Below are 25,688 nucleotides of genomic sequence, written 5' to 3' on the forward strand. Positions count from 1 at the left end.
TTTATTTTTAAGAGTTTTTTTTCTTAATATATTGGGGATACTAACCCTTTATTGGTGATGTGTGTTGCAGATACTCTCTTTTATATGTCACTGGTCTTTTGACTTTGCTTATGGTATGTTGCCAATAGCATTTTTAAAAAAAGAAAACCAATATAGAACACATTAGTAAATATCAATATTAAACACATATAAATGTGAGTGAACAATGTACTTGGAGATTCTCAAAAGTTAAAACTGAATTCTTTTTTTAAAAAATTGAATTCGTACTTAAATATCTCAAGGGATTCCTGAGAAAGATAAGTTTAATGGCAATTGATAGTTTATTTTCCAAAAAATTAAAAAGGAAAAACATTTTCATGAAAAATAAGTAGGGGCAGATGAAATTATGTAATATATAAGGATATAGATTCCTATTATGAATATATAGGAATTATAGAATTAAGCTTTAGGAAATCTTTTTTCTCATCAAGTTGGAAAGAGGATTATGGTTGAGTCTCATTATTTGCAGTAGTTATGTTCTATTGAATCAGCACAAACACAGGGCACTTGGGTGGCTCAGCTGGTTAGGCAACTGCCTTTGGCTTAGGTCATGATTCCAGGGTTCTGGGATCAAGCCCCACATTGGGTTCCTTGCTCAGTGGGGAGCCTGCTTCTTCTCCTTCTGCCTGCTATTGCATCTGCTTGTGCTCCATCTCTCTGTCAAATAAATAAATAAAATATTGAATCAACACAAACACTGAATTAGTGAAAAATGAGTCATTGTTTTTAGGGGTATTTTCCATCAAACCTCTGGTAACAGCACTTTTATCAATTGATCAAAATCTTGTTTTTATGAGTGTTTCTATTTAAAGGCATTAATTAATGTTGATCCGTTAACATTGAACTCATGGTTGACTATACAATGAGTGATTCCTGGAAAAAACTTCCCTAAACACACGTTTTCTCCGTAAAGGACATCACAGCCTTCTTGCACTTAGGAACACTAGACAGTATGCTTAGGGAACATTTGAAATAGCAAAGTCACTTACAAGAAGCCCCAAAGTGTAAAAAATGTACTAAATAGACCACAAAAAGGATACTTGTTCATAGTGTGAGAGCTCAAGGAAGCAGAGTATCACCTTGTTCTACCTCAGCTGGGAATGTATGTCAGGAAACTCATTTTTTGTAGCTCTGGATGTCCACAACCCCAAAAACACAGGGTACAGATTTCAGGGTTCCAAATAAATTTTAGTAAGTAGGTTGGACCTGTGAGTAATGAGGATTGACTATTTGTTTTCTGATATCATAGATTTCTCTAGAAAGGAGTAAGTTGGTTTTCTTGTGACACTGAGAAACTTGAATCTATTTATTGGAATATAACAATTGACTCCATGGAGTAAGAATCGGTTTTACCATCAATTTAGGATATGTGAAAGTGTTACGATTTTTTTCCTGTAGATTTCCTGAAGTTTTTGTGGGATGATTGAATATATCTTCGAAGTGTTCATTTAGGGGTACCTGGTTGTCTCAGTGGGTTAAAGCCTCTGCCTTCAGCTCAGGTCATGATTCCTGTGTCCTGGGATTGAGCCCCACATCGGGCTGTCTGCTCAGCAGGGAGCCTGCTTCCTCCTCTCTCTCTGCCTGCCTCTCTGCCTGCTTGTGATCTCTGTCAAATAAATAATAAATAAAATATTTGAAAAAAAAAAAAGAAATGTTCATTTAGAGTTTTATTCTTGAGTGAATGCAGTAAAGGAAAACACATCTATTTTCACCAAGTGCCTTTTTATTTATTTATTTATTTTAGGATTTTATTTATTTATTTGACAGAGACAGAGAGGGAATACAAGCAGGGGGAGTGGGAGCTGGAGAAGCAGGCCTCCCGCAGAAAAGGGAGCCCCATGTGCTTGGGGCTCAATCCCAGGGCCCTGGGATCTTGACCTGAGCAGAAGGCAGATGCTTAATGACTAAGCCACCCAGACATCCCCAAATGCCTTTTTATTTTTTTATTTTTATTTTTTTATTATTTTTTAAAGATTTTATTTATTTTTTTGACAGAGATCACAAGCAGGCAGAGAGGCAGGCAGAGAGAGAGGAAGGGAAGCAGGCTCCCCACTGAGCAGAGAGCCCAATGTGGGACTTGATCCCAGGATCCTGGGATCATGACCTGAGCCGAAGGCAGAGGCTTTAACCCACTGATCCACCCAGCTCCCCCGCCCCCCACCCCGCGCCAAATGCCTTTTTAAAGCCTATTTTAGAAATAGCATCAGGTTCCAAAATCCACTTACTTTAATTTCATTTAATTCTGAATTTTAACAGGAAAATAATGAAACCAGAAATGACAATGAACTAAAAATGAAGTTTACACTAGATTTAGCTATGATTTTTTTTTACAGTAAAGTTTTTTTAAATTTAAATAATCTCTACACCCAACAAGAAGCTTGAACTTGTGACCTTGAGATTAAGAGTTGTATGCTCAGGGCACCTGGGTAGCTCAGCCTTTGGGCATTTGCCTTCTGCTCAGGTCTTGGTCCCAGGGTCCTGGGATCCAACCCCGCACTGGGCTCCCTGCTCAGCAGGAAACCTGCTTCTCCCTCTCACAATCCCCTTGCTCATGTTCCCTCTCGCTGTGTTTCTCTCTGTCAAATAAATGAATAAAATCTTAAAAAAAAAAAAAGGTGCATGCTCCCCCAACTGAGCCAGCCAAGTGCCTCTGATTATCTTTTTTTACAATTATAATCAATCTTTCTTTCTAATAATCACTTTAAAATTATAGTCTTCTTGGTGACTTTAGGAGAAATTGAAATGATTGAATATGTACCTTTTTCTTTAAGGAAAAAAAATCCCATTTTTAAACATACTCAGGTGGTATGGCTTGGCCATCTTCTCCTCTTTTCTATTCTGCAGACTTGCCAACTCTCCTGTTGGCAGGAGACTCTTTTTATATGTGTTAGGACTTTTGTCTGAACATCTTTACCTCTGGCATAGCTGGTAGCTTTTTCGTGTATTCAGATCTCAATTTAGATGTCACTTCGTGTGAGAGAACTTTCCATTCATCCTATCTAACATTATTCTCTGTCATATCAACCTTTGTTATGAAGCCCTTTTGTATCATAATCTGAATTTATCTTTTTTTTTTTTTTTTAAATCTTCTGTGTCCTTCCTTTTTTAAGAAACTATTGTTTCCTTAGTGCCTGGCACAATGTACTTAGAAGATAATTGAAGGTTTTTTTCTCAAACCAAAGTCAAATGCATTTAAGATAGACTCAGAAATAGCATTAAGTGCTTTTTTCTCATCTGTGTTTGCACATAGCAGCAGTGTAATGGTCTTAGCTTTATTCTAACAGTTAATATTTAATTTTTAGCATTTTTTAGTACAGGTTATTGGCTGTAGAGTTGGTATTTTTCAATTAGTTTGAATAAAGAAAAAAGGAAGCATTCCTACTATTAAAAAGTAACCAAAAATTTTTCTTTTTTGAATTAAAAAAATCAATATTTTCATATTTCTTACTTTTTTTTTTAAGATTTAAAAAAAGATTTTGTTTATTTGACAGAGAGAGAGAGAGCACAAGCAGGGGGAAGGGCAGAGGGAGACGGAGAAGCAGGCTCTCTGCTCAGCAGGGAGTCTGATGGGCTCAACCCCAGGACCTGCAATCATGACCTGAGTCAAAGGCGAATGCTTAACTGCCTGAGCCACGCAGGCAGCCCTTTTTCTTGAATTTTTGTCTTGAAAATGTTTGACTACACATATACTACATAGATATACAGAGGGAATAGTCATTAAATCCTGAAATATCCAAAGTCCAGATTCAACAATTATCAAGAATACCTCATCTTCAAGTTTAAGTTATATTCCTGCTTTCATTCAGTTTTATAAGTAAGGGTTGTTTTTTAAAAAAGATTTTATTTATTTATTTGACAGAGAGAGACACAGCGAAAGAGGGAACACAGGGAGGAGGACTTGGAAAGGAAAAGCAGGCTTCCTGCCGAGCAGGGAGCCTGATGTGGGGTTCGATCCCAGGACACTGTGATCATAACCTCAGCCGAAGGCAGATGCCCAATGACTGAGCCACTGTGGGTTTTGTTTTTGTTTTTGTTTTTGTTTTTTTAATTTTATTATTTTTAAGTAACCTCTGTACCCAATGTGGGGTTCAAACCTACAACCCTGAGATCAGTCACATGCTACACTGACTGAGCCAGCCAGGCTCCCCTAGAAATAAGTTTTTAAAAAGTTTAAAACACTATATATGAGATGAATAAAATAGTTTTATTTTATGTGTTATAGTTAGGAAACCATTGACTGCAGGAGTTTTACAAGCTTTACCAAAGTTGCCTCATCTGAACCAGGATTCTCAACAGGTACATTTTTCCCCTATATTCTTTTATTGTGATATAGAATGTTCTGTACTGTTCTTTATGATGAGACTGCAGTTATATTCCCAAGATATCTTATCTCATGCCCGCCTCCAACTTGTATCTCAGTAATTATTTTCATTATATCCTTGGGGGGAAAAGAGTCTAGCAGTTCCATTTATTAAGTAGTGAGTAGTATTAAGCAATTTAGTAAGTAAGTATTATGTCCTACTAATTTAGTAAGCTTTTTAATTTTTTTCTGTTTAATTGGTATTGTTGACATATAATGTTGTATTGGTTTAAGGTGTACAACATAATGATTTAACATATGTATATATTGTGAATATATATGATTATTGTAAGCCTTTTATCTTATCTTATTTTATTTTACTTTTTAAGTAGGCTCTTCACCCAGCTCAGAATCCAGTGAGGGGTTTGAGCTCATGACCCTGAGGTCAAGACCTGAGCTGAGGTCAAGAGCTGAGCTGAGATCAAGTGTTGGTACTTAACTGACTGAGCCATCCAGGGGCAGTCCCTCATTCCGCTTTTTTTTTTTTTTTTTAAAGTGGGCTCCACCCTGCACAGAGCCCAATGTAAGCATTTTACTTTTAAATATACACCATTGCTAATGGAATGTTTGCACTTGTTGGGCATACATTAGAACCTTAGAATAGATTAGTTTTCTTGTTCACATTGATTTTTGCATGGTAATTGATTTTCATCATAGCAGTTTCTAAAAACTCAATTTTACAAAGATAAAATGCCATTGAAAGAGATGGCATAAGATCTGCTGTTGAACTGAACTACCTTGAGTTAACAGTTCATTCAATGATCAACAGATGCCAAGTGATAACTGTAATTCCCTTTAAATTTATTTAAATTTTAAAATTTTAATAATTTTTTAAAGATTTTATTTGAGAGACAGAGCTAGAGAGAGCTAGAGAAAGCATGAATGGTGTGGAGGGGCAGAGGATGAGGAAGAAGCATACTCTGTGCTAAGCAGGGAGCCTGAAGCAGGGCATGATGCAAGACCCTGGAATCATGCCCTGAGCTGAAGGTAGCCCCCTAAACCACCTGAGCCACCAGGCACCCAAATTCTTATAATTTTTAAAAAGATTTTATTTATTTATTTGAGAGACAGAGAGAGGGAGGGAGAGAGAGAGAGAAAATGCACACAAGCCAGGGGAGGAACAGAGGGGTAAAGAGAGGAGAGAGAGAATCTTTTAAGCAGACTCTGTTGAGTGCAAAGCCCATTGAAGGGCTCAATCTCCCAAACATTGAGATCATGACCTGAGCCAAAACCAAGATTTGGATGCTCAACCCACTGACCCATCCAGACACCCCGTCCCTTAAATTTAAAACATTTTGTGCAGCCCCTGTTGAGTTCACTGTGGTACCCCAAAGTACCTTGTTGAGCAGTTTAGGAACTATGGTAATACTATAAAAATTATGGTACTTATTAGAATACATTGATATGCTAGAATAAGTCCTCTAAATTAGTGTTTCTTCTTGGGGATGTTTAACGTATTAGAGGGATATTCATTATATGGCACTGCTCTTTCTAAAAGACGTGTTTGAAACAAAAGAAAGTGAAATGTTTCCTTTGCCCCCATTTTGTATCTTACTCTATTTTCCATGTTACTGTTTTTTTTCCTCCTTTTTTAAATACAGAAAAAATGAAGAAAAAAAAAACTCACCCTATCACTGATAGGTAATTATTATTAATGTTTACAACATTTTAGGCCCATTTTCAAAAATATGGTTAGATTGTTGTGTGTGTAAACAGTTTTCTCTCTTTTCCCCTTAATATTTTATGTTTCTTACCTTCTTAAGATACCTCTTAAATATATCTTCTACTTATTTATTTGTTTAGTTAATTTTTTACCTGCTTGGTGAGTTAGCTTATTATTGTCTTTATCTGAAAAATCTTCACAGAAAATTATGATTTGGTTTATTAGCTCTTAGCAGGCTGCTCCTGAGCTCTAAGGAAGCTTGCATTCCTCTGAGCTACCTAGTTTTTCTTCTTGGGCAAGGGACATTTGGGGATGGTTCCACCTCATCTTTTTAAATTAACTTCTTTCTTAGGCTTCTTCTAGACTGGATTGTCTCATATAGCAGCATGAGCTTTCTTAACTTATCTCCGTCATGTCTGGAGTTACATTGTTGTTTTTGTATTGAGAGAGCTATTTATTGTAAGCATCTTCATCTTCTTCCATTAGTAATGCATATCATCTGCAATGTTCTGACCCATGATGAGCTTCTGATGTACTTCTGCATTGAATTCCTTGCTTTCTGAATCATAACTAGGAAATCATTTGGTAATGTGAGAGATAGACAAGCCTCCATTCACAGCTCCCGTGAGAACCCCAAAACTTTATTTTCAGGAGTAGTTCTGGCAAACTCTGCATTCAGATAGCAAGCAGGTGAAAGTACCAGGTTGACCATCAGTGTTTGTCACCTCCACTTCGGCTTCAGAGATCTTGTCTACGTAAAATCTCTTGAGAAGCCTGTGGGTCAACAGCAGGCCAGTATAATATGCTGTGGTATAATTTGTCAGGCCAGCCTTCACACCATACTCTGGAGTTCATGAGCTTACGCTGCACAACTATCATATCTCCTTCTATGTGGGTGTGAGTAATCTGACAAATGAGATCTCTTTTTGGTTACACAGAGTTTCATCCTGTAGTGAGGTGTGTTGTGTTTATTTTTATCCTGAATTACCAAGTGTTTGTGAGCATAGTAATCAGTTTTATCCTCTTGTCATCTTCGAAATTTCACTTGGTATCTCTTAAAGTAAGACTTATTCTTTTTTTTTCAATTTATTTATTTTTAGAAAAACAGTATTCATTATTTTTTCACCACACCCAGTGCTCCATGCAATCCGTGCCCTCTATAATACCCACCACCTGGTACCCCAACCTCCCACCCCCCCGCCACTTCAAACCCCTCAGATTGTTTTTCAGAGTCCATAGTCTCTCGTGGTTCACCTCCCTATCCAATTTACCCCAACTCCCTTCTTCTCTCTAACACCCCTTGTCCTCCATGCTATTTGTTATGCTCCACAAATAAGTGAAACCATATGATAATTGACTCTCTCTGCTTGAAGGTAAGACTTATTCTTGACAATTTTAACAAATGCCATCCTGCAGAACAGAGACCACGTTAGCCACTTAATCACAGATCAGCAGTTTAATATCTTTTAGAGGTTACTTACCATCCCATCCTATGGATAGTCTGTGCTTTGGATAAGCAGTGCCCTATTTTGAAGATTTAAATTATTTCTAGCATTTTTCTAGGATAAATAAAACTTCAGCAAATGTTTTTGCACATAAATCATTGTTTACATTTTGAGTTATTTCCTTAGATTTGAGTCCCACATGTGGAATTGATGATAACTTGAAAGGCTAAGAACAATTTTTTTTTCTTTTAAGATTTATTTATTTGACAGAGAGAGGTCACAAGTAGGCAGAGAGGCAGGCACAGAGAGAAGGGGGAAAAAGGCACCCTGCTGAGCAGAGAGCCTGATGCAGGTCTCGATCCCAGGACCCTGAGATCATGACCTGAGCTGAAGGCAGAGGCTTAACCCACTGGGCCATCCAGGTGCCCCTAAGAACAATTTTCTTGATTTATATTGTCAAATCTAAAACTCTTCCTCTTTTGTAGTATGAATATTTATTTCACTTCACATTCACCAGTACTAAGATATTTTCAATGCTGGGACATGTAGGTGGCTTGGTTCCTTGGACATCCAACTCTTGATTTCGGCTTAGGTTGTGATCTTGGGATCGTGGGGTCAAGTCCAGCATTGGGCTCTGCTCTGTGTGAGGGCTGTTTTGAGATTCTCTCTCTTTTCCTCCTCCCTTCCCCTCAGTCTCATACTCTCTCTTCCTCTCTAATAAATAAGTAAATCTTTTTTTAAGATTTTATTTATTCATTTGAGAGAGAGAGAGAGAGCATGAGCGGGGGGAGAAGCAGAGGCAGAGGGAATGGGAGAAGCAGACTCCCTGCTGAGCCAGGAGCCCAACTTGGGGCTCCATCCCAGGGCCCTGGGATCATGATCCTAGCCAAAGGCAGATGCCTCATCATTTGAGCCACCCAGGTGCCCTAATAAAACTTAAAAAAAAAAAGATATTTTTAATTCTTGCTAAGTCAGAATAATATTTAATTAATATATAGTTTTTGTTCCTTTGATTATTAGTGATAGTGTTATTTTTTATTTTTAAATTTTTATTCTTTTTTCTTCTATTTTTTATGTCTAATAGAAATTTATATTTTATTTTATAACTTACTAGTACCTTTTAGTTATTCTGTTTATATTCTTTTCCTAAGATCATAAAAGAAAATGAAGTTGAACCAAGTGAACCACTTCAGTCTTGGCAGGTGAGTTAATTTTTAAAATATAAAGTAGCCAGAACTTATAGTTATATTTATAGATATGGCATATAATTTTATATTGTAAGTTTTTTTTTTAAGATTTTATTTATTGACAGAGATCACAAGTAGGCAGAGAAGCAGGCAGAGAGAGAGGAGGGAAGCAGGCTCCCTGCTAAGCAGAGAGCCCAATGTGGGGCTTGATCCTAGGACCTTGGGATCATGACCTGACCTGAGCCGAAGGCAGAGGCTTTAACCCACTGAGCCACCCAGGCGCCCCTGTCAGTTTCAATATCATTTGTAAACTTATTTAGATGAGCCTGCTGTCTTGTACAAATATCCTGGTGTGGTCAGTCGGATTTGGTTAAGAAACAAATCTGTTATCACAAATAAGTTTTTTTCTTTTAAGATTTTATTTATTTTTTTTATTATTATTATTTTTTAAAGATTTTATTTATTTATTTGACAGACAGAGATTAAAAGCAGGCAGAGAGGCAGGCAGAGAGAGAGGAGGAAGCAGGCTCTCTGCTGAGCAGAGAGCCCGATGCGGGGCTCGATCCCAGGACCCTGCGATCATGACCTGAGCCGAAGACAGCGGCTTAACCCACTGAGCCACCCAGGCGCCCCAAGATTTTATTTTATTTATTTATTTATTTATTTATTTGACAGAGAGAGATCACAAGTAGGCAGAGAGGCAGGCGGTGTTGGGGAGAGGGGAAGCAGGCTCCTGAGCAGGGAGCCTGAGTCGGGGCTCTATCCCAGGACCCGGAGATCATGACCTGAGCCGAAGGCAGAGGCTTAACCCACTGAGCCACCCAGGCACCCCCATAAATAAGTTTGTAAACTTGTAATGATTACTTAATTCAAGAATTGTAATTGATAATTATAGCTATACCTGTAACTCTGTTGCCTTAAAGAAAAGAAAACAAAACAAATAAAATTCATATAGGGGTGGCTCAATCATTTTTTATCCTTATATAATAAAATCAAATGTATAAAATAATAATGAACAACCACATATTTAGCTTAGAAACGATCACATTCTTAATTCTTTTCTTCACTTGAAAAAATAGGGTTTAAACCTTTTCAAGGGCAGTTATCACAAAATATAAACTGCAAATAACACTGTCATTCTCCACAATGAGTTGCTATTTATTTTTATTTTTATTTTTTAAAGGTGTTATTTATTTATTAGAGAGGAAGAGAGTGGGAGCATGAGCAGGGGGAGCAGCAGGAGAAGCAGACTCCCCATTGAGCAGGGGGACTGACTTGGGGATTGATCCCAGGACTCTGGGATCATGACCTCAGCTGAAGGCAAACACTTAGCCAACTGAGCCACCCCAGCATCCCTATGAGTTGCCATTTAAAATAAATATCATATATTTTAAAAAATCTGTTGTAATCTCATAGGAATGAAAAAGATCTTATAATCTTTTGTAAAAAAATTTTTTTATTTCAGTCTTTTTAGCATTAATATAGGAGTATATTTGCCTTTTTGTAATACCTTTCATACTATAACTTTCTGAAGCAACCTCTTCATGTTCATTAGTGATAGAAAAACTTTCAGCGGGCGTCTTAGTGGCTCAGTGGGTTAAGCCTTTGCCTTTGGCTCAGGTCATGATCCCAGCTTCCAGGGATCAAGCCCTGCATCTGGCTCTCTGCTCAGTAGTAAGCCTGCTTCCCCCATCTCTTTGCCTACCTCTCTGCCTACTTGTGATCGCTCTCTCTCTGTCAAATAAATAAATAAAATCCTAAAAAAAAAAAAAAAGAAGAAAAACTTTCAAAATTTAAAGTTAGGGTACTCTTTAAGGATATACTTAATGGCACTGCTATTTTATTTCTGCTAATTTAATTTCTATAATTAGCTAAAATAGCAACAGAAGAGAGGGTGCTATGCTAATTGGTTTTTTAAACTCACTATATTTGAAAATTCTTTTTTTTTATATTTGAAAATTCGAATTCTAAAATATGAGTTGAATGTTTTCAAGAACTACTTGGTTGACAGATGTGCTAAATATATTATGTTATTAATGGAAGGTAACTATTATTTGAAGAAATGCACTACCTCTTGTCTATTGAGGAATTGTTTTCTCTATACTTTTTAAACATAAAAATTATTTCTGTTAAATTCCTTTTCAAAATCTCATTCATAGTAGAAATTATGATTATATAGTTCTTGATGAACTAAAAATGACTATTTGTTCTTGTCTATATTTTGTGTTTTTATGGTTGCTAGGAAATGGTTTATCTTTTTATCTTATTTTTAATGTAGGCTTCATGCCCAAAGTGGGCTAGAACTCACGACCCTGAGATTAAGAGTCACATGCTCTACTGGGGCACCTAGGTGCCAGTCAGTTAAATGGCAGACTCTGGATTTTGGTTTAGGTTGTGATCCCAGGGTACTTGGATCAAACTCTTGGTGTCGGGCTCCATGCTCAATGGGGAGCCTGCTTAAGGATTCTCTCTCTCCTCCTCCTGCCCCTCCCCTCACTTTTGCACTCTCTCTAAAATAAATAAATCTAAAAAAAAAAAGAGAGGCACTTGCTTTACTGGCTGAGCCAGCCAGGTGCTCAGATTTCATTCTTCCTTTTTTTTTTTTTTTTTTTAATTTTATTTATTTATTTGAGAAAGAGAGAGAGAGAACGTGAGCGCGGTGAGGGACAGAGGGAGAAGCAGACTCCCTGCTGACTAGAGAGCCTGATGTGGGGCTCAATCCCAAGACCCCGGGATCATGACCTGAGCTGAAGGCAGACGCTTAACTAGTTGAGCCACCCAGGTGCCCCTGATTCATTCTTTAAATTGATAACGCTTTTTTACAATTTTTCCTCTTTTGGTTTCAAACTAATTTTTGAATTAAATAATCTGCATTAACATTAAGTATTAGGTTAGATGGGTGATTATTAGGTGTGCAATATTTTTTTTTAGTGTTAAAATATTCAACTATGGGCTCCTGGGTGGTTCAGTTGGTTAAGTGTCTGCCTTCAGCCAGGGTCATGATCCCAGGGTCCTGGGATCGAGCCCCACATTGGGCTCCCTGCTTGGCAGGGATCCTTCTTCTCCCTCTCCCTCTGCCTGCCACTCTGGCTGCTTGTGCTCTCTCTGTCTCTCTGTCAAATAAATAAATAAAATACAATCTTAGAAAAAATCAACTATAATTTTAGAATTAGGATTGCTTGGGTGGCTTAGTTGGTTAAATGTCTGACTCTTGATTTCAGCTCTGGTCCTGATCTCAGGGCTATGAGACTGAGCCCTGAGGTTGAGGCTTGGTGGGGACTCCGCCCAAGATTTTCTCTCTCCTGAGGCACCTGGGTGGCTCAGTTAGTTAAGTGTTGGTTAAGTCTCAGGTCCCAGGGCATGCTCCCTGTTCAGTGGGGATTCTGCCTCTTCCTCTCTCTTTGCCCCTCCCACCACTCATATGCACAAGTATGCTCTCTCTCTCTCTCTCAAATAAATAAAATCTTAAAAATGATTCTCTTTCCTTCTGCCCCTTCCTCTTGTGTGCACATGTGTTCCCTCTCTCTCTCCAAATAAGTAAATTTAGAAAGATTTTATTTATTTGATGGAGAGAGAAAGAGAGGGAGAGAGAGCGCACAAGCAGGGGGAACAGCAGGCTCCCCAGTGAGCAAAGAGCCAGACACAGGGTTCGTGACCTGAGCCGAAGATAGATGCTTAAATGACTGAGCCACCCAGGCTCCCCTCAAAATAAATAAATTAAAAAAAAATTAGGATTAGAATTTTTTATTGCTGAGTTTTAAAATTACTTAGCATAGTACCTTACCTGCTAGAGAACTTGCTTGCCAGAGGTAGCTTGTTATATGTTTGTATGTAAGATTGTATTGTTATATGTTTGTATGTAAGATTGTATCAGAAGTAAGATTGAAATGGCAAGTGTACTTTGAAATAGCAAGCTTTAAGTTTTGGGAGTATTTTCCAATAAAACTCATGAGCAGCCTACAAAACTCTACTAGCTAACACACTTACTGATATTTTATTCTAGATCTTTTCCTTGGGAGATGGAGAAACTGCTTTTCTAGATGTTATCCCTAAACAATTAGAGAGAAAAACCTGTGACCCTAAGGTAAAATTTGTGAATAACTTTGATTTTCTAATCCACTGCCTTTTCCTGCGGTTTTTATACCACTCTCAGAGTTTTCATAGGCAGAAAGTTAATGAGCATAGTGAATTAACCTGATTTTAGGAACAAGAAAAACTAATGACTGGTACCCCTTGTTTGACTTGAGCCTTTTCTCTTTACTAGTGAGCTAATAATGCGTCATGCATATATATGATGCATACCCTAGAAATTGGAAGATAAATAAGCTGTAAATAATGAATGTTTTGCAGAGAACAAAATGAAGATCTTTATAGCCTTCTACATATAGGCTACTTTACCACTCCTACTTCTGTAAAAGTATATATAACCCAAGTTCTATCTAGTGCCATCTACTCCATATCAAAAATTTGCAGAGAAAGTAGCATATAAATACTTGGACTTTATAAATACTGATTTTATTCCTAATACCCAACAGACCTTTAAAGGAGATCTACATAGAAGCATAGAGAATAAGGTGTCTGTTGCTTGTGGAGAATGTGTATTCTCCATCAAACAAATTAGAAATATACAGAGTCTAACAGGTGAGACTTTTTTAGTTGAACTGTGTATGTTTGAAAATTTAGAATATTTTCAACAAAAGTTCTTTATAAGGGATATTTAGATTTGATTTTCCTTTCAAATGTGTGATTTAGAATCTTCATTTTTAAATAAGTGAATATTCAGATTATTTACTATCATAATTTTGTTAATTTATCAGTTAGAAATAAATTCTATTAGCAATCTTAATTTTTTCTTAAAGATTTTATTTATTTATTTGACAGAGAGATCACAAGTAGGCAGAGAAACAGGGAGAAGCAGGCTCCTCATGGAGCAGAGAGCCTGATGTGGGGCTTGATCCCAGGACCCTGGGATCATGACCTGAGCTGAAGGCAGAGACTCAACCCACTGAGCCACCCAGGTGCTCCAAGCAATCTTAATTTTCCACTTTCTGGGTAGATTTGTCACCCAGTGAGGAATAAAAATCCTAGAACCCCTCAAGAGGGCAGTAGAGAAAGCTATTTGAAGACTGAGAGCAGATCAGGTCTCTGAGGACATGACAATACCTCTCTGAAGTACACGCCTGTATTGGCATCATATTCTTAGGACTTTGTTCTCAGAGCAATCGGATCAGATCTTCTGGGAGGCAGAGAGCCCACCATCCCTCTTCTGGGAAGCCTGATAGTTTACAAAATGCCTGAACAAAGGAAAATGCTTTCTGTATTTCTTTCCTTACTTCCTATTACATATTTATTGACTGCTTCCGATATGCCAAGCATGGTGTTAAATGCACGTGATACCCTGATGAAAGCAACAGGTTTCTCCCCTCAAGAAGTTTATAGTACAGTTAGGATATAGATGAAAAGAAACTTCATTATAGTATAATGTGGTAAGTCTATAATGGAAAGTTGTATAATGTACATGGCACGCATAGAGAAAGGACCAAATGTATTTTGTGGTTTAATTACTCCATTATAACTATAGCTTTTGTGCTCCTTATAAAAAATGCATATTTATTAATGTTGAACTTGAATTCAATTAAATCAATAACCAAATTGTGTTTTACAATTAGCATGTGTTAGGATAATAGGAGTTTTTCTGGTTTTCAGTATTATTCACCAAATAATTATTTACATTAATACTTAATAAGAAAGCTAAATTGTGATTTATTTCCTGTGTGTATATATATACATTGTGACTATATATCAATATGTACTTATTGCAATACTCATTTTTAATAATTTATTTGTAGCCTGTTGAGTTTCAAGGGCACCAAGTGAAAGGATCAGCTACTAGTGCTCTGATGGTCAGAGGACACAGCTCACAGCTAGAATGCGGTCAGTTTCCAGATAGTATTGAGTATGAAAACTACAGGACAGACACTTGTTTATTGACACCAAAATTGACTAGTGCTTGTATGCAGATTGATTTCTTGCAGGTAAAAATATTTTTTATAGTTGCACCTTGCCAAATCATTGTCTTTATATCAATACTAAATTTTATGAAGAGATATTTAAATCTTTGAACAAATAAAAATTATCCTTACCCCCACTTCTGTAAAGCATGACACTATGCACCTCTCAATTGCTACCAAATAGAGTTCATAAGAGAATGATATGCATATATTCAAAACAGTGTCTGGTCAAGAGATTAACATTTTTTTTTCCCCAAAGATTTTATCTATTTATTTGACAGAGAGAGAGCACAGCAGGCAGAGTGGCAGGCAGAGAGAGGCAGGGAAGCAGGCTACCTACCCATCAAGCAGAGAGTCTAATGCGGGGCTCGATCCCAGGACCCTGAGACCATGACCGAGCTGCAGGCAGAGGCTTAACCCACTGAGCCACCCAGGCGCACCTATAAGATATATTTTAAGGCAAAATAACCAGGCCTACCTAAGTGTGGCAGATTGCACATAGTAGTCTCTAAACCTCAAAAAATATTCTGTATTTCATCAAATTCCCAGGTACTATCACTGATTAAAAGAAGCATCATTATGGGGTACCTGGGTGGCTCAGTCAGTCAAGCATCTGGCTTCAGCTCAGATCATAATCCCAGGATCCTGGGATCAAATCCCCCATCCATCTCTCTGCTCAGCGGGGAGCCTTCTTCTCCCTCTGCCTCTGCTGCTCCCCCTACTTGTGCTCTCTCACTCTCTCTGTGTCAAATAAATAAATAAATACATAATTTTTTTTTTTAAGATTTTACTTATTTATTTGACAGAGAATACAAGTAGGCAGAGAGGCAGGCAGAGGGAGAGGGAGAAGCAGACTCCCCGCGGGGCAGGGAACCCGATGGGGGGCTTGATCCCAGGCCCGTGGGATCATAACCTGAGCCGAAGGCAGCCACTTAACCACTGAGCCACCCAGGCACCCCAATAAATAAAATCTTAAAAATCTTAAAAAAAAATTAAAAATCTTTAAAAAAATGAAAAAATAAAAGCAGCATTATATACTACTAATAAAGAAGAGCGGTTAACATTATACTGTGCTTCATCATTTTGACTTTTTTATTAAAAACTTTTTTATTGTGGTGGGGCGCCTGGGTGGCTCAGTTGGTTAAGCATCTGACTCTTGATCTCAAGGTTGTGAGTTTGAGCTTCATGTTGGGCTGTGCGCTTGGTGTGGGGCCTACTTAAAAACAAAAAAAACTTTTATTATGGTTAAAAAAATCATAAAATTTATAATCTTACCTATTTTTATGTGTACAGTTAAGTAATGTGAAATGTATTTACAATGTCGTGAAGCAGATCTCTAGAACTTTTTCACTTCCACTTAGATTTTTGATGTTTTGCTTGTTGTAAGAAGTCTTGGATTTATTTGGGTGTAGATATTTTAATGATATATCACACTGCTTTGCCTCCTTGCCCTCTCTGAATGCAATACTCTTTTGTTCAGTGGCAAATGATAATGTTATCCTTTTGAAGATGTTTAAATGGCAAAATTACATAACAAGTAATGTTAATGCAGACTCATGCTTAAGTGATTATTGTATGAACAGTATGACTAACTTGCATATGGTTTCACTTGCATAGCAATGCCAGCAGTGTTAGGACTATTGCCAGTGGTATAGGGATGTAACAAGGTCATCACTGTTAGGGTGCATCCTTTATCTCAGTGATGTTAAGATATAAGAAATGTGAATGTAAGCATTGATGATATATAATGTATTCTGCTTTCCCTGAATTGACTTCATAGCGTACTGCTTCTGTTCTTCTGTGTCTCAAATTATAACCACAAACTATATGTGTGTGTGTGTGTGTGTGTGAGTGTGAGCGCGCATATAGGGAGGTAGATAAAGATATAGATATGTACACACACACACTTTATCTTTTTACTAAATAAACTGATGAATGGATCTCTGTTTTGTAGTTCCCAGATGAAGAAAACTTTCCAAAAGGAGGTATTGGCTTTCATATTGAAGATAATTTTCAAGTGAGAGCTGAGTCTAATAAGAACTCAATTGAAAATGACTGTAAGTAAATTCTAAGTAAAATATAACATTAAAAATTTATTTGACATTGAACAGACTGTTACATAAAAATCCATGCTTTTTTTTCTTCACAGTTATTTTAGATTTCTCTCCTAAAAATTCAGAACGTTCATATCATTATTTGGATTATAATTTTAAATCAGCAGAGAAGACTTCATGGGAAGGAAATAAGGTATAATGTAGGGAGAATTTTAATGGTTGAGAGTAAAAAATCTTGGTAATCTTGGGAAGCCTGGGTGACTTAGTCAGTGAAGTGGCTGACTCTTGATTTCCACTCAGGTCATGATCTCAGGGTCCTGGGATTGGGCCGAGTCAGGTGCCACACTTGGCTTGGCAGGGAGTCTGCTATAGAGATTCTCTCTCCTCTCCTACCACCTCTCCCCCTGCTCATGCATGCTCTCTCTCTCTCTCTCTCAAATAAATAAACAAATCTTTAAAAACAAATCTTGGAAGAAATGAATCCTGCAAAAACTAAAAAGATAAAAATCTTAGGATTTTTTTTAAGCATGATCAAGAAAGTTTACCAAAAATCAACATTATTTTAGTGATAAAACATCAGTATAGTTTGTTAGAATAAATAAGAAGGGAGAGCATGCACATGCCATGCAGATATCTGGAGCATTCCAGGTACAAGGAATAGCAAGTGTAGAGGTTTTGAGGCAGGGGAATGCTGGCCAATTTATAGAATAACAAGGAGATAGCCTTGGAATGAATGAATGAATAAATGAATGAATGAAGGGGAGAGTAGTAGGAAGTTAGATCAAAGTGAAAGTAAGGGGCTGATCTTACAGGGGTGCTGCACAGGACATTTTCAGAACCTTCTTGTACTTTGAGAGAGTTTGGGAACCATTAGAGTTTTAATGAGAGGAAATCAGAATCTGACCCATTTCAAATAAATCCAATAGTTTTTATTATTTATTTATTTAAAAGATTTTATTTATTTATTTGACACAGAGAGAGAGAGAGAGAGAGAGAGCAGAAACAGGGTGAGGGGCAAAGGGAGGAGCAGGCTACCTGGGGAGCCCAATGTGGGACTTGATCCCAGGACCGTGGGATCCTGACCTGAGCCCAAGGTAGACACTTAACTGACTGAGCCTCCCACTGACTGAACAACATAAATCCAATAGTTTTTAATGTTCTATATTTTACTTTTTATGATTATTATTGACTTTAATGAGTTTATTCTATCCTGCCCCTTTGGGAAGAATCTTTGCCCTGCTATAACTCTACATAATGTGCTTGAAAGCATTATCTTTATAATGTAGATTACTAGAATTCATTCAAACTATAGGGAAAAAAGTGTAATAACATTTTGGTCAGTAGTCTTGTTTTTTCTTTCTGAATAGGCGATATCACCAGAACAAAAGATCTCTACATTAAACCCTGTTTCTACTTTTACTTTGAACTCAAGAAATGAAGACTTTGTGCTGGAATTCTCTGAGGAGTCCCTGAAAGAAAGAACTTTACCTGGTGACCTTTACTTCCTCAGCTTAGTTACTATCAAAGTGCTCTAATACCTCTCTGTGTAAAATGAAGTTTTTTATTTGAGCAATTGTTATTAAACTAAAAGTATCTTAGAACCAGATTCTATGTCGTATCCCTCAAGCCTTCCCTTTTTCTATTCCAGATGGCTCTTACTTCCAAATACGGTATTTCCTTCTAACTTGCAGGTTCCTTCTTTCTTCTTTCATTTTCTCATTATGGACCTCTGAAATTGTCTTCTGTCATTATGGTTCTTCTCACAGCTCTAACTCCAGAGCCAGGCCCCTCTAATTGCCCATTCCCCTTCCAGGGGAACAGTTCATTGTCAATGTCTCATCTACACCATTGGTTGACTTTGTTCTAACCTCTTTCTTTCCTCTGATTTGCTTAGGGGTCTCTTCAGCTGCTGCTTCCGCAGTTGCATTTTCAGGTCTCTCTTTTTTTTACTCCTACCTATGAGTAAATTCCTACTTTGTGATAAGTAGAGTATGTTCTGTAGGATTCTTTCCCTTAACTTTTCTTTTTCTCTCTCTTTTCTTATAATTTCACCAGCGGATCTGCACCTGATTCCAAAGCTGTGTTGGGTAAGGGGTGAAGTTGTAGGTAATTTTTTTGGTCATGAGTGGATGATACAAAAAAGAAAAACTTTGTAATGTGAATGAGTAGTTGTGTTGGAAAAGGTTTAGGTGGGTATGGTTAGTAGAGAGAGTATGGGAGGAGTGGGTATCCAAACAGGTGAGGTGACAATGAAATAATAGATAATTTTCACAGTTAAGCCATAGGTCTTTCTTTATTTTTTAAAATTTTTATTTTTTGATTTTTTATTCAAGTATAATTAACATGTAGTATTTAATTAGCTTCAGGTGTAGAATACAATGATGCAACAATTTTATACATTTCTCAATGCCTGTTGAGATAAGTGTGCTCTTAATCTTCTTTATCTATTTCACTCCTTCCCCCACCCACCTCCCCTCTAGCAACTACCAGTTTATTCTCTGTATTTAAGAATCTGTTTTTGTTTATCTTTTTTTTTGTTTGTTTATCTTTTTTTATCTTTGTTTTTTTTTCTTAAATTCCACATATGGATGAAATCATATGGTATTTGTCTTTCTCTGACTTATTTTGCTTAGTATTATACCCTCTAGGTCCATCTATGTTGTTGGAAATGGCAAGAACGCATTCTTTTTCTTGGCCAAGTAATATTCCATTCTGTGTGTCTCTGTGTGTGTGTGTAAGTGTACCGCATCTTCTTTATCCATTCATTCACTATTTCCATATCTTGGCTATTGAAATTAATGCAGTAGACATGGGGATGTATATATCTTTTCAAATTAGTGTTTTCATTTTCTTTGGGTAAATATCCAGTAGTGGAATTATTGTATTACGTGGTAATTCTATTTTTAATTTTTTGAGGACCTCCATACTGTTTTCCACTGTGGCTGCACCAACTTGCATTCTCACCAACAGTGCATTGGGTTCTTTTTCTCCACATCCTTGCCAACACTTGTTATTTCTTGTCTTTTCTTATTTTGGACATTCTGACAGATGTAAAGTAATATCTCATTGTGGTTTTAATTTGCACTTCCCTGATGATGAGTGATGTTGAACATTTTTTCATGTGTCTGTTGGTCATCAGTATGTCTTTGGAAACATGTCTATTCAGGGATGTCTAGATGGCTGTCAATAAAGCAGTGGACTCTTGACTTCGCCTCAGGTGATAATCTCAAGGTCCTGATATCAAGCTGAATCAGGCTCCATGCTCAGCAGGGAGTCTGCTTAAGGATTCTATCTTCTCCCACTGCCCCCCTCCCCAGCTCGTGCTTGTACACATGCTCGTGCACACTCTCTTTCTTTATCTAAGATAAATAAATTTAAAAGAAAAAAAGAAAATGTATATTCAGATCCTTTGCCCACTTTAATGGAGTTACTTGTGGTTTTTTGGTGTTGTGTTGTAGAAGTTCTTTGTATCTTTTGGATATTTACCTTTTGTCTGATAATAGCATTTGCAAATATCTTCTTCCATTCTATAGATTGCCTTTTTCTTTTGTTGATGATTTCCTCTGCTGTCCAAAAGCTTTTTTTATAGTGTCGTCCCAGTAGTTTTTAATTTTGTTTTTGTTTCTCTTACCAGAAGAGACATATGTAGAAACATATTTCTTGGCAAATGTCAAAGAAATTACTGCCTATGTTGACTTCTTTAGGAGTTTTATGATTTTAGGTCTCACACATGTGTCTTTTAATCCATTTTGAGTTAATTTTTTTTTAATGGTGTAAGAAAGTGATCCAGTTTTATTCTTTTACATGTAGCTGTCTGGTTTTCCCAGCACCAGCTGTTGAAGAGATTTTCCCCATTGTATATTCTTGCCTCCTTTGTTGTAGATTAATTGACCATGTAAGCGTGGAATTATTTCTGAACTATTATTGGCTTTCATTGATCTGTATGTCTATTTTTATGCCAATCTTTTACTCTTTAATGAAGTTTTAACTTTTCTGTCAATGTTGCTGATTGGCTTCTTAGAATTATAATCTAACATTATAGAAGAATATCATTGGCTCACCTATTGCTGTACTACCTTTCCAAGTGATCACTATAGTTTATTTCCAACAAATAATAAGTCTGTCAGGAAGGCACATTATCATAAAATAGGAAACCATAGGATTGTCAGATAAAAACTTTAAGCTTATATATTTCCTATGTAGTAGTATTCATTCACTTATTTATTCTATAAATATTTATCATTGCTTTTTACATTTTCAGGAGTATGTCTATTACTAACACTGCTCACCGAAGGAATTCCAAAATTCAGCCAAAATCCGCCATTACATGAGTTTACCAGAGTTGAACTCTTATCACATACCAACAGATCAGAATAAAGCTAAATATCTTTGTAACCCTGAAAGTGAACATATTAATTCATGAGTGTAGTAAATAAAAAGGAGGAATGTAAAGTTGAGAACAAACAATTAGTTCTGGGTTTTTGTCCTGACTCTGCCAATCAGTAGTCATGTTACCTCTAGGTCTTGGTAGTCTCATCTATAAAATGAGTACAATAAATCCCTTCTTGGCTATAAAGTACTCTGAAAACTTAAGTGCTATGTAAATATAATCTAGTGACTGGTGGTGGAAGGGAAGCTTTAGCTAAGGGGGAAAAGAAAAAAGAGAAGAATTGCAAGTTCATCAACCTTAAGAAAGTTTGAGTCTCTTAACTTTGAAATCTAAAATCATTAAAATACTTATATTATGAAAGTGGAAATAAAATTATGGATTTTTTTTCAAGGCAAGTTGGTACTTTTTCTTTTTTATACAGATAGCTACTGGTTTTTAGAGCCTAGGTGGTGACTGTAATACATTTTTTATTTAATCAGCTTTTTTTTTTTCTCCAGTTATCAAAAAATCCAGTTCTCTGGAGAATAAGAACTTTCAAAAGCTTCCATTAGTAAGTAGAACCCGAGTTCCGCTTATTACCTTGCCACCTGCTGAAAGGTCACCTGATTTAGATTCTTGTTCATACGTGATCAACTGTGACAAGCAAGAATCTTCTGGTCCCCCCCCCATATTCAACTTATGTGAAGAATCAGGAGTTCGTTCTTTTAGCTTTGCACTTGAGGACCAAAGTGAAACTTCCTTCTTTAAAGAATCTAGAGAAGTGACTCCAGGGGACATTTTACTTCTCAATAATATATCTACTCAAAGCAAGTGGCTGAAATATCAGAACATACCCCAGTGCAACTTGACTACTCCAAACGGAGTCGATATGACAGTAACAAATGGCTTTTCTCCTGAGATTATTCCTGGGATGTATTTTAGTGACACAGGTGAAAGACAGAATGATACTGTGAATGAAATCTCTTTAGACTCTATGCATTTGCAAATGTTAAAAGGCATGCTCCATCAGCAGCAGCAGGATTTTAGCAGTCAAGATTTGGTTTCTAGAAAGAAAGCACTCTGTTTGAATATAAAGCAGACTTCCAAGATTGAAAATATTCAAAACATTTTAGGAGAGTCTGCCTGCTACATCTACAGTGTAACAGATTTACAGGTGAGAAAGTGTACCGATGTATCTTGGTGCATTTTTTCCAATAGTTATTGTCTGAATTTTATTTTATTTTTTTAAAGATTATTTATTTGACAGACAGAGATCACAAGTAGGCAGAGAGAGGGGGGAAGCAGATTCCCTGCTGAGCAGAGAGCCCAATGAGGGGCTCAATCCCAGGACCCTGGGATCATGACCTGAGGCAAAGGCAGAGGCTTTAACTCACTGAGCCACCCAGGTGCCCCTGTTGTCTGAATTTTAACAAAAGAATTACCAAAATCATATCGAGCAATGATTTTACTCCTGGAGCTGATGGCTTTTTTGTTTTTTCCTTTTTTGAGTTTTCCAGAACTCTAGGTATAATCATGTCTTCTTTGACTTAAAATCTTTCCTGGTAGTTGTGAACATAAAGTGAACTTAAATATTTGAAAGTGTCTGGTGTAGTATCTGGCACATAATGACTAGTTAATAAATACAGCTTCAACTATTTCCACTTTGATTACTGTTCTTACTGTGATTGTTCTGATTTTTCACTATGAGTTCAGTTTTGCCAATCAGACCATAGTTAATGTAAAGTTAGATCTTATTATGTATTGATTTTGCACAATTACTGTAGTTGTAACCGGAAATTGAAACATACAGTGTTGTTCTTATTAGCAAAGTTTTTCCTAGCAAAAACTAAAAACTTATTAAGGGACAGAAACATTTATTCTTATTTATATGATTAAAATTGCCATGCATAGCCATTCTTGCTTGCTATATTCCCTGTCTCATTTAGAATTAACAAATGATTTTCAAGAATTCTGAAAATTAAAAGAAAAATGTGTTTGTTTTACATATCTACAGAAAATAACTTTCTTATTAATAAACAGTATTTTTCTGGAGTTGTTATAATAACTTGAATTATTCAATTTCAGGAGATAAATGGCTCTGAGCTATGCTTCCCAAGTGGACAGAAAATAAAATCTGCTTATCTTCCCCAAAGGCAAATTCAAATACCAGCTGTTTTTCAGTCTCCTGCTCATTATAAGCAGATTTTTACATCTTGTCTCATAGGTATGACTGTTATTTTTCTATTTTATTATGATTGATTGCTGCTTAATATAAGTAGTATAGCTATAGAAAGCATAATATTTTATACTGTGAATTTTCATATTAAATTCTCTACTTGAGATTTGTTATTTTCCATATGTTTCCTCCAGTTTTCAATAGTAACATATATGCTAGTTTAAGGTCAAATTGAGTTTCATTAAGAGGGAAATGACGGTATTATCTTTTTCAAGTTATAATTTTTCATGTTTTTTGAACTAGAGGTGTTACAAGTGGTTTTGTTAAGAAATTTTAAACATGATGTATGATAAGTTTTTTTTTTCATTTTTAAGATTTTGTTTATTTATTTGACAGTGAGAGAGGAAGCACAAGCAGGGGGAGTGGGAAAAAGAGAAGCAGGTTTCTCGCTGAGCAGGGAGTCTGATGTGGGGCTTTATCCCAGGGTCCTCAGATCATGATCTGAGCCGAAGGCATACCTTTAACTGACTGAGCCATCCAGACACCCCAGCATGATTAGTTTCGATAGTTCTTTTGGTTGTACAAGGACAAAACTTACCTTTGAAAAAATGGATATTAGCATTAGATTATAGATTACTCTGTTAAAAGGCTTTTTTGAATTTAGCTAACAATTTCTTGAGGAATCTCCACACTGTTCTCCAAAGAGGCTGCACCAACTTGCATTCCCACCAACAGTGTAAGAGGGTTCCCCTTTCTCCACATCCTCTCCAACACATGTTGTTTCCTGTTTTGTTAATTTTGGCCATTCTAACTGGTGTAAGGTGATATCTCAATGTGGTTTTAATTTGAATCTCCCTGAGGGCTAATGATGATGAACATTTTTTCATGTGTCTGATAGCCATTTGTATGTCTTGATTGGAGAAGTGTCTGTTCATATCTTCTGCCCATTTTTTGATGTGTTTGCCTGTTTCATGTGTGTTGAGTTTGAGGAGTTCATTACAGATCCTGGATATCAGCCTTTTGTCTGTACTGTCATTTGCAAATATCTTCTCCCATTCCGTGGGTTGCCTCTTTGTTTTTTTGACTGTTTCCTTTGCTGTGCAGAAGCTTTTGATTTTGATGAAGTCCCAAAAGTTTATTTTCGCTTTTGTTTCCTTTGCCTTTGGAGACATATCTTGAAAGAAGTTGCTGTGGCTGATATCAAAGAGATTACTGCCTATGTTCTCCTCTAGGATTCTGATGGATTCCTGTCTCACGTTGAGGTCTTTTATCCATTTTGAGTTTATCTTTGTGTACGGTGTAAGAGAATGGTCGAGTTTCATTCTTCTACATATAGCTGTCCAGTTTTCCCAGCACCATTTATTGAAGAGACTTTTTTCCACTGTATATTTTTTCCTGTTTTGTCGAAGATTAATTGACCATAGAGTTGAGGGTCCATATCTGGGCTCTCTGCTCTGTTCCACTGGTCTATGTGTCTGTTTTTATGCCAGTACCATGCTGTCTTGGTGATCACAGCTTTGTAATAAAGCTTGAAATCAGGTAACGTGATGCCGCCAGCTTTATTTTTGTTTTTCAACATTTCCTAACAGTGGACATGATACAAACAATTATTTTATATTTTATTTTCATCTGTACTTTTTTCTTTCTTTCTTTCTTTTTTTTTTTTTTTTTGGTAGAACATCTAAATATATTGCTGTTTGGCTTGGCACAGAGGTTACACAAAGCTCTTTCAACAGTTGACATATCATTTTACACATCATTAAAGGGAGAGAAACTGAAAAATGTAGAAAGTAATGTGCCATTCTGCCATCATCATCAACCTGCAAAACTTGTAATGGTTAAAAAGGATGGTCCAAATAAGGTATTGTTGCCTCTTCTTGCCTATTGCCCATTGCCCCACCAACTACTTGTAAAAAGTTTAGGTACCTACTGCTTTATGACAAGTTTAAAGAGCAAGTCTTGATTAGGAGCCACTTGAGGTGTTAGTAACTAACAGACAGTAAATTCCCAGGAAATTTTTATTGAAAGATTATCTGTGTTCTAGGATGCAAAAGTGTGAGTTAAGATCATCCTTCACATTGCTTAGGAACTTACTACATAGTGGTGGATGGAGAAAGAAATATAAAAAGAAATTTTGTATAATAGTGTAATTGATACAGTAGGAGGCATATGCCCAAATTACAGTTATAGCACTGAGAAAGGAGTATGTCCCAATCTGAGGTCTTAGAGAATGCAGAGATGAGCCTGAAAGAAGTGAAAGTTTAAGTAGTTTATTATGTGATCCCCAGTACAAGTAACAGATAAGGCCTTAGGAATATAAAAGCATAGTGGTTTTATTTGTATTGCTGATAATGTATTATAGTTGGAGAAATCAAGCTAATGTT

General features: G+C 36.6%; 1 protein-coding gene and 1 pseudogene across 1 annotated transcript in view; one reads left to right on the plus strand and one right to left on the minus strand.

Moving 5' to 3' along the window:
- Window positions 1-25,688, plus strand: part of ZGRF1 (zinc finger GRF-type containing 1) — an 83,472-nt gene that overhangs the window by 18,615 nt on the left and 39,169 nt on the right. Inside the window, exons 7-16 of the mRNA XM_044224226.1 lie at window positions 4,262-4,335; window positions 8,659-8,709; window positions 12,698-12,778; window positions 14,544-14,729; window positions 16,660-16,762; window positions 16,855-16,952; window positions 18,127-18,250; window positions 21,647-21,699; window positions 23,214-23,352; window positions 24,981-25,165. Coding sequence (XP_044080161.1) covers window positions 4,262-4,335; window positions 8,659-8,709; window positions 12,698-12,778; window positions 14,544-14,729; window positions 16,660-16,762; window positions 16,855-16,952; window positions 18,127-18,250; window positions 21,647-21,699; window positions 23,214-23,352; window positions 24,981-25,165 — 1,094 coding nt within the window. The remainder of the gene's footprint in view (window positions 1-4,261; window positions 4,336-8,658; window positions 8,710-12,697; window positions 12,779-14,543; window positions 14,730-16,659; window positions 16,763-16,854; window positions 16,953-18,126; window positions 18,251-21,646; window positions 21,700-23,213; window positions 23,353-24,980; window positions 25,166-25,688) is intronic.
- On the minus strand, window positions 6,284-7,471 carry LOC122889243 (annotated as a pseudogene).

The sequence above is a fragment of the Neovison vison genome, chromosome 11 (genome assembly GCF_020171115.1).
Source record: "Neovison vison isolate M4711 chromosome 11, ASM_NN_V1, whole genome shotgun sequence".
Taxonomy (NCBI): Eukaryota; Metazoa; Chordata; class Mammalia; order Carnivora; family Mustelidae; genus Neogale; species Neogale vison.